Here is a 16,617-nt window from a genome sequence, read left to right as displayed (position 1 = left end):
ACTGATATAGTCCGTGGTCATCACAGTATAAATCCACTTTATGTACTTATATATCACTTGAATCCTGAATAAGCCTGAGTTTATTCAGCTATGTTACCATGGGTCACCTTTTTTTTTGTGGTTTACCAAACACTTAAAATCTAATATGAATGTTATTTAATGCTGCTGTTGTCATTGAAGAAAAACTTGTATTGCTAATTTTGATTGAAAAATACGCTTGAAAATTCTTTTGAATTGTAGCAGAAACTGCCTCAAAATATTTTTCCAAGTATTTAAAAAAAAAATTTGTTTGTGGCATTTATTTTTTGTTGATATTTCTCAGTTAATATTCCATAGTGAAAGATGTCGAGCTAATTAAGCATTAAAAGAACAAGCAGTTAGCAGGTATAATGTTGTTAGACTTCAGCTAATGTGAATGTGACCGTGACCTCCCAGACAGATCAAAGACTAATCTGTCTGACAGCTACAAGATGGCAGAGCTTGCCACGGGCCTTCTGCTGCTGCTTGCTGAAGCTATTTGTCTGTAAAGCATGCCTGATAGCTAAGAGTATATTTTTAAGGATGAACAGGTAAAAGTAGAAGGCTGTCTTTTGACATTTTAACTAATCCCTTCTAGCCTGTGGTTTACTGCACATTTAGGATATTTGCTAGCAGGAGAGACTGGCTTTTTCACATATGTAGGATGTCATTTTGAATCGGGCGTTGATTTGATGCTTGATAATGTAAGAGTTATACAATGAAATGGATTCTGATTGCATTAAAATGACATGCCCTGGCCTTTTACCTTTAGTAGACTTATAATGAAAACTGAACTCTCACCAATGTAAGTTGTCATCTCATGCTGAGACATGATCGTTTAAGTGAGAAAACAGAATGTTTAGTTTCTGTTAATCCTTTTTGAATTAAGATAGAAAAGATACACTATACATTTAGACCAAGAGAATAAAGATTTTTATATAATTTGCGAAATGAAGTATATTGTTGATGTACAGTACCAGCAGTATACATTTGCATAATGCTAACATGTTAAAATAGTGTAAAAGTAATGTGTTTTATTCACAGAGTAATGCAATACAATGCAGGTGATCTGACTGGTTTGCATTCTTGTGTCACTTCGGTGGTTTTATGCACATAATTAAAAATATTGCAGTTTTTATCAGTGTAAGATACATGTCTAGTTGTTCTAATACTGTTTTGAACAGTCTGCTAGCAAAGTAAGAAACTGTGGTAAAGCTATGTTTGTTACAATTGGCTAAAATCTTACTGATGACACAAGTTCTTCAAAAAAGGAATTTGTTAGAAATCTTACCAGAACTAGAAGACAAATGCAACGGATATAAAGGAGTACATTGTCATTGGTTATGTTTTAAAGACTTCAGTGAAATTTTCTGGCATCATAACTCATTTCAAATGGTGAAGATTACCTTTTTGTTTCTCCAGGTTGTAGAAATTTGTAGAAATACACCATTTGTAGAAATACAAAGATATGCTTAAGTTCCTTTTTAAGGAATAGTTTTAATGTTCATAAAATGTTCAGAAGAAATCATCTTCAGTTTTGAAAATTACAAAGGAAATGTCACATGTCAGTCAAATTCTGAGTGACTGGAACAAATATTAAATCAGTGAAATCAAAATGAATTTACTTTCTGGCTGTAAAGATTGAATTTGTAAATTTGACAGGCAATTTAAAGGGCATAAGTACATAAAATAAAATTTCTTATCCAAATACAACTTGAACGTTACCTGTCAGAAGAGGTTAGAATTCTGCCATTTTCTCTCCTGAAGCGTGTCCTTTCACTTGTCAGTTTAGAAAGGTTAATACCGTGCAAAAGAGCAATGGAAGGACCTTTTTGGGTGTAGTTTCATGTTTGTTTATTAAAAAAAAAAAAAAAAATTTGGTCGCCCCCTCCCAGTAATAATAAATTCTTTTGATATATGTTGGAACTGTGCATAGTGTCCAAATACAAATTCTTGTTTGGATTCAGATCAAGTGTTGTATGTGTAGTTATCCATATGATTAGAAAGGGGAGGCAGGGTTTTTCTTTTTCGGTTGATACCAGATCTGCTTTGGAAGCAGCTAGGAGAGAGCATTTTTTTAAAAAAGGAGGAGTATGCTCTCTTTTGCCTTATGCTAACCCATGGGCCTGCAAACATTAGCTGCTGCCTTTGCTTCACATTTAGCCAGTGAACGTTTGTTTCCAAACCCCAGAAGGTGATGCCAAGCTAGGAATTAGAGCGGGTGTTTGCTGGCTTCTGGTACTTTGGCAAGGCCACTCTGTCTCTAAAGTACTTTCTTAGCTTTTGTAGAAGAAGGGGTTATATTTGCTTAACCCTCACTTGAGAAAATTATGGTCTGGTCCCAGCAATAGATTAGGAGAGTTTGTGATAAAGCAAAGGATAAAGATCTCCATTGTATGTATCATTTACTTCCAGACGAGCAAATAAAACTGTGGTCTAGTTAGTCCATTTATTTGTATCGGAGTTTTTTGCCTGTGTGAACAGGTTGTCCTTCTTTTGTTGGCACAGAGATTTGGATAAGTGTGTGGTGGTTGTATTATTACATATAAATTATTGGAATAGATCACATGTTAGGAATAACTTTAGGAGGATAAAAGCCATAATTGGTTAGTATGCAAAATACAAAGTTTGAAACACTGAAGCACACTTTACATATTCCCTTATTTAATCAATATTTGCTTGTTTACCCCTTTTAGAATACTTCCTTATTACAAACAGTATTTCACGATTTCTTTCTTAGGTTGAATTAAAGAGGAAGTACAATGACCAGCACAAAAATACAAGAGGCCTTTTAGCAGGGAGTCAGTGGTATGAAATTCAAGCTTATAGGGCTCTGAACCAAGCCCTGGGAAGGTGAGAGAAACTGGACATAATTAAAACCACATATTTTTTGTAGAATTTTTCTTGTGACATCTTTAAGGATTAATTCCTCACTGTTAACATAAAAGGGAATAAATCAGTCCAAAACCATCATATTGCAGAAATCAGGTGTTCAGCTGTTCTGTACTGTCAACTGTCTGGTTTTCAGTCTGTTGTGCATTTGAGCATTGTTGTAATTCAGAGTTTTTGTTTTACATCCACCTTAATTTGGTTGCAGGTTTTATTGCTTGTTGTCCAGATAGAGAGAAAGGAAAACATTTGCGGAAACAAGTAGCTCTTGAGCTTATAAACCAAATGAAAATTCGTAGGTCTATTCAAATGTACTAATTGTTCACACTCCTGGTGGACTCAGAACAGTTGTTTGATGTTTAGCCTACAAGTATTTTTGAAACGGAGAAATAGCAGGGTTCTTCTCAGACCTTTGCAAAAGGTCAATTCAATTATCATGCTCACTGATCTCTTTCCAGGTTTAGAAGAAGTGGTATAGCTTACTTTCTCAAATGAAAAAATTCCCCCTGAATTTTATTAACAGGATAGAATTAATTCACCTTTCTCTGACAAAATTTTTCATATACATAGATATAGCTATCTGTCATACATATCTATCACAGATGCCATATATCTGTCATAAATAATATAGAGGTACAGACACAGATTTATAAATAAGAGAAACATCATCTGGAAGACTCTTGTTATTTGAATTATACCTAATACAAATGTGATGACATAAATGAAGGCTTAGAATGCAAACTGAGAGAAAATAGTCTACATTTGTAAAATCTCATTGCAAATTCTTGTTACAGGCCTGATTTCTTAGATTCCTCTTCGCAGAGTAAGAGTATTAGTTAAAATTTTTTAAGAAAAATCTAAGAAAATTGTGGAATGCTAATAGTAAGAAATGAATTTGAAGTTTTGTCACTGTGATCTAAGTTTTAAATTAAATCTAGTTTTAGTGAAAATTGCTTATTGTACAATTTATCATTTGAATGAAAACATGATAGCCTAGACTTAAATGGAGAAAACAGACATCTCTTCTGACATAAATGTATAATGGTATTATACACAATTATGGTACCATTCTAGACAACACAAGCTCTTAGTAAACTGAGATTTGACGAAGGATGACAGGGTATGATGACTATTTTTATAAAACCAGAACAGTCTACTAAGTTGATACCAAGTTATATAGTATGTAGGCATGCTTCTTACTGCAAAGATGCCTGAAGGGATAGAAGTGATCAGGAGCATGATAGTCTTCAATCTGGCACTTTTCTCATAATTTAGTGCTGTTATATTGTATGAAGTAACACAAGTCCATGAAATGAAATAGCAGCCTTTGGGACTATAACAGATGGTGTGTATGGCCAGGTGAAAACCATGCTATGAATTCCTTGCAGTGCTACTTTTTGTAAAAGTGTGGGATATGTCTCCAGTGGGCATAATTAATTTAAACTATGAGTTAAATGAACATTTATTAAAGCAATAAAAAAAAAGAAATTGGAAGAAATCTGTTCCTTAAAGATGTTTTGATAGCTTTTCTTATCATGGAGAGACTTCAAATATAAATAAAGAATATTTCTTTGGAGAGCCAGGCTTGCCATTACCATTTTAAGCCCTGACTCTGATACACTTGTGGTTTTATGTACATTTGTAAACATCATCTTGAAAAGTTGTCCTCTTCTTATACAATGGGGATAATAATCCTAGACTGTTACTGCCAGATTCTTCTCCATATGTCATTTATCTTCTCAATGTTCTTTAATAATTTGTTTCTGATAGGCAGTATAGAAATCCAATAATACCAATGCATGTAAAGTGACTTGGATTATTTCTGTAGGCCTCTAACAATTGAATTATGAACTCGGTGGTATCACTCACAGCTTTGAATGTAGCATTATTCATTTTGTTACTAAAGACAATTAGGAATTACGTGGTTTAGAAACAAACAAGTAGTTCTTTAAAACAACTGCTTGCAGTTGCATCAGCCCATTTTCTTTTCTTTTATACTTTTCCATGTTCTCATTTCAGCATCTATGCTAACCAGTTGAGAGGAAAACAAATGACATACGGTTTGATTAACTGCTGGATATTTGTGTGATGTTTTTTTCATTTACCTGTTTTCATATACTAAATTCAAAAACTGAAGAGAAATTAAGCTTCCATGACATCTATAACAATTTTTTTTGCAAGACAGTAGGAAAGCACTTCCTATATATTTTTTCAGATTCGAGCTAACTCATTGCAACTCTCTATTGTCTGATCCCCACAGTTTTTTACTACATGCACTCTAATTACATATATACGCTCTTTCTTGTTGCTCACTTACAGGTGTATAAGACATAGGAATGACTGGGGTGCTCTTATTTTAGTTGATGACCGCTTCCGGAATAACCCCAATAAGTATATAACTGGTAAGCTGTAAAAATCTTTCTGGGAAAGTTCCTAATATTAACAAATAATGAAAAATCAAGATTACAGAAATACGGTTATACAGATACAGGTGAGTAGGAAAAGTCATAATGAAATATATCCACTGAACTCAAATTGTGCAGCTGAAATTGAAAACTCTAAAACTGTACCCTTATGTATTGCTAGTTCATTAAGTACACTGAAACACATTGATAGAAATTTTCAGTCAATCTAATTTCTTTACCCTTTTGGATATACAAATAATGGCACAGAAATTTCACTGTGCAGAATTTGAGAATTCTTTCTTAAAATGGGGCCTATAAAAAATTAAGGACTCTTAATCCTTGCATATTAAATATATATAGTGTATATATACATAAGTGTGTGTGTGTATATATATATGTATCTAAAATAGTTACTAGATTTTTATTTGGACTTCAGATAGGCAGAAAGTATACATCCACTAGAGACTTAGCAGAAGCTTTAAAGATTAAGGTTAGCAATCTGAATTTAACATTCTGGCTTATTAGGTAAGAGCAGGTAAAGGTTGTGCCATTTAGAACCACCAAATGCTCAATATGCAAAAAGTATTTTCTGCTTGTAGTTTTATACTGGCTGGAAATAAATGCAGGTAAAATAAAGCAGGACATGCTCACCACCTTAATAAAGGAATAAAATTAAAAAAAAAAATGCTTAGGAATGTATTATGTATCCTTGTTCCTGCACTGTTTAGAAGAGATGGGCAAAAAGATGATGTAAACAGATAATGTTGCAGTCTAGTCAGCAGGTGGAGCTCAGCTGCTGTAGTACGAGTCAAACTGCTTTTTTGACATATCTGTTTGTACTAAAAAAAAAATAAATTATTTAAGTAAACAGAAGTAATTCATATAGTAATAAAAATAATATATATGTTCAAGACTTGATAAGATTAGTACTTTTTCTGAAAAGTAAAACTTCACAAAAGAATCGAGTTCTCTTTTTTTTTAATTGATATTAAAAGAATATTTAAATGGTTTTAAAAGCATTTTTTAAAAATCAAGAAAGTTAGTTTTTACTTAAATCTTGTGTGTGACTTTTTTTCCCTTAGGATTATCTAAATGGATTCGTCAGCAAATCCAGCACCATGAAAATTTTGGTACTGCGCTTGAATCCTTACGTGCATTTGCTATAAGAAACCAGAAAAGCTTTGATTGTTCATCAGAGTGCAGCAGTGAATTTGTCCATGTACCTTCAAATTCAAAAGACCTGTCACAAGCCTCTCAACAGGAGGCAACTATTCATTTGTCACCAGATGTTCCTGCTAAAAGTGAGGAGCAAAATTTGGTTTCAGAAATTGTTACTACAACCATCAGCTCAGTTAATCCTACAGCATCAAATCAGCTGAGTAACATCCTGGCAACAATGAAACAAAGTATGTTCATTCCCTGTGGAAAAAACTTCATAAACAATTTTAAATGTGAAATTGCATCTTTTTTGGAAGAAATAAATGTTTTTTAAAATTAAAGAAGTGCTATGGTGCAAAATGGTAACTATTCACAAATGTGTATGAGCTGTGCTCAACAGACTGAAGTGAATGGTCATTCCATCTGGTTGTCTGAAAACAATTGATAATGTTTGATAAGTTTATAGTACAGTCAGAAATGTTTTCACTTACTTTTCTTTTTCCTTTGAAAACCATGATGATAATTTAAAATATATTTGAAACACATAAAGTTTAGCATTATTTTAAGATGAGTGCCTTGTTTCAGGCTGCATCTGTTGTTTAGACATTGCTGTGAGACACCTTTCATACCGTCTCTTCCAATACCAGCTTTACAATATCTATCCATTCCTAAATTTTAAGAAAGCTTATGACTTAATTTCAGGCACGAAAGATGTAAATAACATAAGAACATTATAACAAAAAAAATTACAAACAATTTACATATTTTAACTTTACATATGCCAGTTAATCTATTGATTTACTTAAGACAATTCGTGTGCAAAGACAGTTGTAACATCTTGGCTTTTGTTTGTATTGGATCTTAAAGGTTATTATAAAATAACTGTAAATCTAATAAAACAGTGGTAATTTTGATGTGCTAAACATGCTGTAAATCAGTGTGGGGAAGGTATATAGAATTAATTAATGTTTTGTGATTTTTCACAGGTGGCCAAAAAGTCGATGTAAAGAGTCATTCTCACCATGTAACACAAAGAACAAAACATATGGACTCCACACCCAAAAGGCTAGCAACTAAAATAGAGCAAGAAAAAAAGAATTGTTGTACTAATGCTGATATTATGAAAGAACATTGCTGCTTTAAACCACTGACTTCAGCACCTTTACCTGTAGCCGAGAACTGCATGTCCACAGCTAGTAGCAAACAAAAGAATGTGAATAGGGCTGGTGAACTTATTGATAGTGTAAATCAATGCCACTCATCATTAATTTCAGAACATAAACCAAGTGTACCAGAATCATGTTCAGAAACAACTAATTTTTCTGTTAAAAATACTGAGACTTCGGTTGCTGAAGAGAATACGGATAAACTACAGCATCACGTTGAGCCCTGCAGTGAGTTTCCTTCAGCAGGAGGGAAATATGAACTTTCAATGTTAAACGTATCTGCAGAAGCTGAAGATGAGGATGACAGTATCTACTTCACACCAGAACTCTATGATGTAGATTCAGAGGAAGAGAAAATCAGACCAGTGGTTTCAACCTGTAATACAGATGAGAATCAGATTGAATGTGGAAACTCCACAATTGCTGATGATCTTTTTGCAGTCAACACCCCAGGAACACAAGCTGTGACTAAAAAAATTATTGATGACAGAAGCACAAGCTTACACAGAGTAATGCAAAATGAGGGGAGTAAGAATAGTGCAGTTAATAATGTAAAGATGGCTAGTGAAGTAGAAGCAGAGCAGATAGCGCCTCAAGAGATGGACACCAAAAAAGGGAAAATCAGTCTTTCCAGATCACGAAATAAAGGTGTGTCATCTTTTCTACTGAATAATGCTAGCACACAGTGACAGCTTCTGTAGGAAACGTAGTGAGCAGCCTTTACAACATAGCCTCACTGTAGAACAGTGATGGCTTTCTAGTTCTCATTTAACACGTGCTACTATCAGACTCAATTTTTCATTATATTTTTTTGGTTTTCACTGTGAAAGTTATGCAGCATGCAGTTTTCTATAGAAATAGTTGAGATTCTTCATCCTAACTGGTGAAAGGACATCATGTGTAGAAATTGTAAACAGAAGCCCAAGTAGCATTTGACTGGTAATTATAGGCTGAGGAGGTTTGTCTATTACAGATTTAATTAATCTGCCATTAAATGCATTCAAACAATTGGGGTTTTCCCAGAAAGCGAAACACACATATAATCAAATTATGGTTTCCTGCATTTGTTAGGGCTTTTTTTTTCTTTTAATTAAATATGTACAGTATCTTTGCAGATCAAGTAATATAATAGATTGAGCCTAGGTACTAAAATAGAGGTATTCTTCAGTACTTTGTTTCCTCAAATTTCTTTTGTCAGCATGTCTATCAGAAGCTGTGTAGTAGAAGTATTATAGTAGTATTTGAACATTTTGATATTTGATGATGATGAGAGGTTTCTTCAGAGGTTTTTATTTGTTTCATATAAAAGTTGAGTTTCTTTAAAATTCTCTTCTGGTGCGAGGTTCTAATTTCTTTTGGTCAGCTATTCTATGTATTCATATCAAAACATGTACTCATTTTTATGCCATACAAACACATTTTCTGTGAAATATATAACAATGTAAATTTGCACATAAAGGTCTTTAAATCTTCTTCAATTTACTTTTTTGAAGTATTTTAAACATTTCTTTCATTTATTGCAAGCAAAACAGGCAGGATTTTGCTATAATAAAACATACTATGCCTTATTTTTCAAGACAAGGTTGTTCATTTCCATCATATAATAATAATATGAAGGTGAAGGATTTTTACAGTCTTAAGATTGGTTCGTAGGTACTTATACTTAATCATTGGATGCTGATGGTTTTGAACTAGTTGATTGGACAGAAGCAAGTCTGATATTGACATCAATTTAAACAAATGACACATCTAAAGATAAAAATACTTAATTTAGATTGAAGTATTGGTTGAATATCTGGCCTTAGTAGCGTAGGCATGGTTCTGTTTGCGCCTGGCTTCTGGACTAGATCTGTTCCATGCCCCACAACAAACGCTGGGCTGCCTGTGGCAGGTGGCTTTGCAGCTACACACCCAGGAGTTGATCAACTTTATCCTCATGAGTCTCTAATAGCTCAGTTTTCTTAAAAAAAGTCTTATGTAGCAAGACACTTTCTATGTCTATGTGTATCTAAATAGATAATAGAAATCACTTACATTTTGTGGCTTGTCTGCTCATCTTGTAGACCACTCTCACATATTTGTCTTTCAGAAGATTTGTCTGTCTTTAAATCCTTAACATTAAGAAAAAGAAAATACATCGTCTTTTCCTTATCTGAAGCAGATTGTTCTTTTCTTGGTCTCATGTTGCATCTCACTCTGAATAGAAGTCCATTAAGACATGGCCTTCTTCATGTCAAATATTTTGCATTAATTTCCAACATCTACATTTTCTATAAAATTACTCCTTATCCGTTATTTTTTGGAGCATGTATTGAATTACCATCATTTGGCCTACTAGATTTTTCTTGAAAAGTGTCTATCCACAAATTCACTAAACTCAAATCCTGACCATAGCTGTGTTGCTTGGGACAACTGATGGATAATAACCCTTTGTGTTGCTGCTGGCTTTTGCGGGGTAGGGGATAGACAGTTCCTTTTGATGTAAAAGCTATGTAAATTCAATCTTAATCTGTGTTTGTATCTAACTATGGTATTTAATATGTTAGTGGTAAGAATATTCTTTGTTTCTATAGCTAATATATTGATGGTCATTCCCAGTATTAAATTAAATGCCCTACTGCACAGCCTTCAAACAGAAGGGAAGTGAAGTCAATGTACCAAGTTTACTAGAATTATTTGTTTGGACCTCCCAAATCTATAAAAGCTACATTATTGAAAATTCCTATCATACTTTGATATTATACCTAGGTGTGATGTCTTCTGTCTAAAATAATAATAAAATCTTGAATTTATTAAAGGATTGAAAGTTCAGAGACAATGCAGACGAAGAAAAGCTACAGTTAGGCAAAGAAGCTACATCTGTGACAGAAAGGTACTGTGTAGATAAAGTACCTATTTTAAGTGTCTGCTATTGAATGTTAAGGTGCAAGGGAAATAAGAACAATTTTCCATATACTCTTTGGAGTGAAATAATACAGATGAAATAGTTTATTCATGGTCTGCATGATTTGCTCTAGATCTTTAGATTTCCACACTCAGTAGATACCTCTGTTTCTCATGGAAAACAAAAAGGCTGAGTGTTTTCAAGTCCTGTTAACACAGGTAGAATATGCAGATATGGACTGCCTACAGAGTCCAGCTCATACCTCATTACAGATTTGATTCCTGTTTCAGTATAAGTAGTGCTTCTGTTTTCTGGTTAGTATGTAATTTTTAGGGCACAATTTGCAACATGTAAGTACATAATTGCACTGAAACACAGGGAGAGTTGGGCATCTATCTTCCTAGACTGCGTTGCAAAATTCTAAATTAATTCTTTGATAGCTTGGAGCGTTATAGAATATACAATGCCTCATATTTTATATGAAAGTATTTATATTTAAGTTAGGTTAAGCATTTTTAGCATGATATATATTTTAATTAATAGCTAATATAAATGATAAACATTGATTTGAATAGATTTCTTTAAGTATTTCAAGTAGTATATTTTTCTGAAGCAGTTTTGATATATTTGTGTTTCTATTTAAATGCTTCAATCTGCATAGTTATTATATGCAAACTAGTATTTACATGAATTTGTATACTGTCTTGTTAGAAGGAAACACAGCACCAGCCTTGCAAGAAAGGACTTGATTGTATTGTTTGTGGAGCTGAAATACTGCCAAAAGCAGAGGGTAAGATCTATATAACTAGTCATTTGTTTCAGGTTGGGAATTGTAGGATTTTTAATCCATCTTTTGACTTTCTCAGTTTTGGATACTGGATGGAAATTTTACAATAATTGGTTAATTTCTCCACTGGGTATGGTAACTAGATGAGTGAGATGTTAGAAATGTATGGGAGACCTGCAGAAAATCTTTCTGGGTGAGAAAGAGAGAGTTGTCACAATAACACAACTATTTTTACTTGGCATGTCAGTGAAAATAAGTTACTGTTAAAATCTTTTTCTGACATATTTCTGTTGATTCGGTGGTCCTGATGCACTGACCTGTCTCAAAATACAATGGGAATCTGACTGGTATTTAAGAATTAAGTGAAGGCAACTGGTCCTGATAGTATGGGAGGCTGAAAGAAATTATTTGTAACATAGTTGGCCTGTGCACTGGGGTATATTCCTTCCAAGGATTAGGTGTTAATTTGCTACCAGTTGCTGTCAGAAATTTGGTAATATCTTCTCACAGTCACCCTGTGAATCTAATACAAGTTTTTGTGAAACTGTCAAAGGTTTTACTGAAAAACTGTGTGATCACACTGTTATTCTCCAATATGTAAACTACCTTGTATTAATTTAGTTTGATTTTTAGTCCTTGGTTGACCCATTGTACGAAAAGTGGATTAGATCTTCTTGGAAATTGTCTCTCTGTTTTTGTGATACACTTTCATTTGGGTAGGTCTGAAAGCTGATAATGGTAATAACAACTCTGCAACTTTTTAAAAATGCACTGTATCTTCAGGCTACTGGGTTGTGTGTGGTAATGACCTAATTAGAAAATGTTCTCATCAGTTACATACAGAAACAATTAGATATAGATGCTTAATACACTTAAGCAAGCTATAAAACATTATCCTCCAGGAAAATTTAGTGAGGCTTTAACTGGTCCTACGTTTCACGAATCTGAAGGTAAGATGACATTTGCATTTGTGTGCCTTGGGAGTACGTTTCAGGAGCTTGAAAGCAATCCAGAATGCTACATTTTCAGAAGGTGTTAAAAATTATTTGGAGGTTGAGATGGAGAAATGGGCATTAGACACAGAGCAGAGACCAGTTTCTTGTGCAGAGTCTTGTTTACAGGAGCCCCTATGTTACGGGACCCTTAAACATCCCCTCTTCTTCTCTAAGGTCCCTTCCACTGGCCCAAAAGCTCATTAAGTGATGAAGCAAGCATGGGACTGGTATCAAAGAAGTGACACTAGCAAAAACAAAACAAAACAACCCAACCCCTTTCGAAGTCATCCTCTTCAGCCATAAAAGTGAGGGAGGCCAAGCTTAGTAGGCAGGAACTGAGTGCTGTGGCTTGTGACTCCGTTGTGTGACGTAGCTGAACTGGACGTCAGATCATGAAGCTAGACCAGACAGTGTCTGGATCAGATGAAATCAAGAAAGGACAAGTCTCTCCTTTCACAAACCAAACCTGAGGCTAAGGGAGAGTGGGAGATACCCCTATTGCTTCTGGACCTCTTAAAGTCATGTGTCAGCTAGCAAAATCCACATTGCCTTATGAGTAAAGAAAGGGAGGCCCAGGTGATGGAGACCACTTGTTGCCTCTCTGTTTTCCCAACGTAACCATAATGTATCACCTTTAGACTTGTACAAGTCATTCTTTTCCTTAATTTATCAGCATCATCGTATCTTGGCAATTTGATACAGAATCTGAGAGTTGGAATCGCTATGTATTAAATGAAAGTGTTCTGAATCACTGAGGTGCTCTAATGCATACAGTGACCAAGGTGTCCGTTGTCAGCAAAAATATTTATGCTGTTTAAACTGAATCTCAGATGTCAGTTGATCGATGAAAGTTAAAAAATCTGTCACAGTTTGAAGAAAATGAAAAATAAATGACTTTATTCAAAGTGGATTCAAACTCACTGGTAAATTTGGGAGTAATAACGAGGAAAATTATCTGTTGAAAAGTAAATTTTGGACACGTTAAAAAATTTAAATAAGGCCTTCTTGCAAGGTCCATTTACATCAATAGAAGTCTTTTCACTGACTTCAGTGGGTATTGGATCAGAGCCTAAATTACCATCTTGTAAATGTGGAAAGTTTGCAGTATGTTTGAACAGTACTGTATTCAAAGCCATGTATATGTAAGTCTTACACCCCACTTTTTAAATTATAGGAATTTTAAGAAAAGCTTGCTACAGTAATATTGAACTGAAAATAATCTGGGAACTCTTCAGAAATGCTAATATAAGAAGTAAAGAATCCATTAATTATTGTATGTGTGAACTAGATGCCATTTCAGAGGATGATAATATGATGTTGATCATCTCAGATGCTGCAAGTCTTAGTCATCTTAAAGAGACTTTGAAGGTTTATCAGATGCCAGTGAAAAGTGAAGGTAAATCTTACTGATAAATACCACATAACATTTGTCAAGTCCTTTAGCTTTAAATTAAGTACAACACATTGTTTTCTTTCATTTCCTGCAAATACTTTTGATTTTGGTAATCTGTTTGTATATCTTGATCTCTGTGTGAAATCTCCATAAGAGAGGACCAGTATGAGTCTCTTGCCCCACTACTTCTTACCCTCCAAAATAGCACTGTACAGGTTTTGCAGATATTTTTCATGGAAAGCATTTTTTAAGTCAAGAGAAACACATGAGCTTTCAAAAATACTGTAACCTGCCTTCCATTAAATTGTTATATAGAATGTTCAAAGCTGTAATAAAGCTTTGTTATGACTGTTTCCTTATTAGGAAACTTCCTCCTTGTAAGGGACATTGAATACAAATCATGCATTCTACCTGTTTTCTTCTCTGTTAGCAATTGGCCGGATGTAGCTGCTGCAAATATGGTTTTCTTTTTTGTGTCAGTAAGGTCTTGGTACTGATTTTTGCCTACCTATTTGTCAATAATTCTGACTTAAATTTTTTGATGATCTTCATCTCTTAGCATCTTGCTTCATTACATCTCTGTTGAAGAGATACTTTGTTTATCAATGTTTTTGTTTATTGCCACAGTGTGGTGGTTGAGTCTGCATTGTTCTTTAACTTCCACACCTTTCCTTTGCCCTCACTTAACTTTCTGTACATTTGTAGGAAGTCTGATATCCAGAAATTCTTTACTGGATATTAATTAAATGCTCTGGCCATTTGCTCTTCATATCTCTAGATATGAATTAAATGCTCTGGCCGTTTGTCCTTCAAGGACATCTTTCCTTTTCTTAGCTTGTTGAAAGGAATGTTTTGTTTCTTAAAGCAAATGAAATTTTTTCCTTAAATGAAAATGTCACATCTTTCAATGATACTGGTATTTTTGTGTCCTCTTGCCAAGGATTCTGAATGTTTCTGAAAATCTCAGGAAATACTTGAAAGGTGAAGCTAGCATAAAAGCAATACTGCCATGCTGAAACATGTTCATGAGAACCGTAAGCTATGTCTTTGATGTTAGATAAGTGAGGAAGATTATTTAAAGCTTATAAGTTTGGCTATTTTATGGAGTAAGGACACTGAAGGCAGTAGAAGCTTACAGTCCAAGGCACAGCATTTGGCTAGAAAGTTGATAAACAGCAAAACCACATGGGTCAATTTTTTTTTCAGGAGACTGGAAATACAGAAGTTGGAGAATTGCATATTGACAGTGGGACTTGGCCAAGAAAATGCATTATATATGTATATTTTCTCCTTTCACAAGACTTACAGCCCTTGCCTTTGACCTTTTGGGAAGCTGATGGCAAGATTTGTTCCTTTGACACACTATGTTGTTCCCTCAACCATGAGTAGCTGAAGTTGAGGGAACTGGTTGGCACACAAAAGGAGTGACACACACAATTTGCTGCCAACTGGAAGCAGGCTAAACTCTACTGAGATCTGTTGATCTCTGCATGTTTAACCAAACACTGAAGATGCATACTAGCTTACCCTCCACTCCCAAATTTCTTGGGTTCTTACATACTGTTCTGATCAAAAAGAAAAGATAAGGATAATGATAACAGAATAATTTACATTTCTTATAACAAATTAAAATCTGTGAATTGGACGCATGTACCGTGCAGCCCCAGTGGTTAAAGTAACGCTCTGCAGAAGCAATGTATTTGATAGGAAATGATTCCAGGTGTCACACCATGGAATCGGGTAATCCTTTAGCAACATTCAGACAACAGAGACTAAATGTAAAGTATTTACTTTTGTTTGTGTCTGGGCAGTTCTGGTGTTAGAATGGCACAATTAATCATACGTGATTTTTGTCACAAGGACTCTATTTTAGCAGCTACAAAGTCTGCAGAGATTAGTAAGCATTCTTTACTGTGTTATTTTCTGGCAAAATAAGAACATTAAGTTTAGAAATGTGAAGTGCAACTTGTGATCTGTTTTAAAATATCTCTTGATGCTTATGTAAAGCACTTTTTCTTTCTTTTTGAAAGACTTGAATGCCAGTTTATCTTTAAATGCTACTTGGAATGAGAAGGAATATTCTCTGACAAGTTACTTACAATGCAGGAGCTGTGTCGTTCAGTCAGTTTCTCCATGTCCTTTGATAGGAGCTGAGGTTACTCATTTCAATAATAAAGTACACTCGTGGGTAAGTCGCATTAGTTTATTTGGTATATTAAGTTGATTACTGAATTATTTGTATATTAAAATACTGTTTCTGTAAAAGGTAGAATGAAAATTTTATTTTATCTAGGGGATTTGTATATGATCCATCTCATTTCTACCACAGAGATTTTAAATTATAGTTAAGAGCTGAGTTCGAGTCACTTAATATATTTCTAATTGTCCAGACCTTATTTGAAGCAGTGTCTCTACTATTATGTCTTATGAAAAGGGATAGGAAAATAGGCAGCAGCTGTCCATGACTTTTGTGAAAGGAAAAACAGAACAAAATGCATTTTCACAAGTGATGATATAGTCAGATTTAAATTTTCAGACATGTAGTTTTATTGTTATTTTTGGAACTAACAAAAATGTTCGTCAAACCCTGATGGATGAACAGGGACAAGGTCTAAAGGAGTCAACAGGAAGAAATTTTTTTAGAGGTATTGTATTTCCAACAATGTTAGCAAACTAAATTCTCAGTAGAATTCTTTGAAACCTAGGCAAGAAAACTGTGTGTATGTTTACTGTGCTCTTAGTAATGCCTTAGTTTAAGATAAAGACAGAGGGTGAGGCTCCATCCTGAATGAGCTGTGCAGGTAATCTTAGGATGCCTATGCCTTTCCTGAATTTTCTTTCATTTGTACTGTGGATATAAATATAATTGAAATTGATCAGAGATTTTTGAGGCTAAAACTTTGCTGAAAACTGTAATACGAT

The 16,617-nt window shown here is 34.2% G+C and overlaps 1 protein-coding gene across 1 annotated transcript in view; it reads left to right on the top strand.

Annotated features, from left to right (window-relative positions):
• The window catches only part of BRIP1 (BRCA1 interacting helicase 1), a 70,135-nt gene extending 53,911 nt beyond the window's left edge, over positions 1-16,224 (top strand). Inside the window, exons 17-24 of the mRNA XM_042791726.1 lie at positions 2,759-2,871; positions 5,227-5,309; positions 6,395-6,718; positions 7,457-8,284; positions 10,435-10,508; positions 11,232-11,310; positions 13,477-13,698; positions 15,726-16,224. Of these exons, the coding sequence (XP_042647660.1) occupies positions 2,759-2,871; positions 5,227-5,309; positions 6,395-6,718; positions 7,457-8,284; positions 10,435-10,508; positions 11,232-11,310; positions 13,477-13,698; positions 15,726-15,919 (1,917 nt within the window). The 3' untranslated portion in view covers positions 15,920-16,224. The remainder of the gene's footprint in view (positions 1-2,758; positions 2,872-5,226; positions 5,310-6,394; positions 6,719-7,456; positions 8,285-10,434; positions 10,509-11,231; positions 11,311-13,476; positions 13,699-15,725) is intronic.
• Positions 16,225-16,617: the final 393 nt, after the last annotated feature.

The sequence above is a fragment of the Tyto alba genome, unplaced genomic scaffold, assembly GCF_018691265.1.
Source record: "Tyto alba isolate M040663 unplaced genomic scaffold, T.alba_DEE_v4.0 Super-Scaffold_19, whole genome shotgun sequence".
Taxonomy (NCBI): domain Eukaryota; kingdom Metazoa; phylum Chordata; class Aves; order Strigiformes; family Tytonidae; genus Tyto; species Tyto alba.
This window is presented reverse-complemented; position numbering and strand designations above follow the sequence as displayed.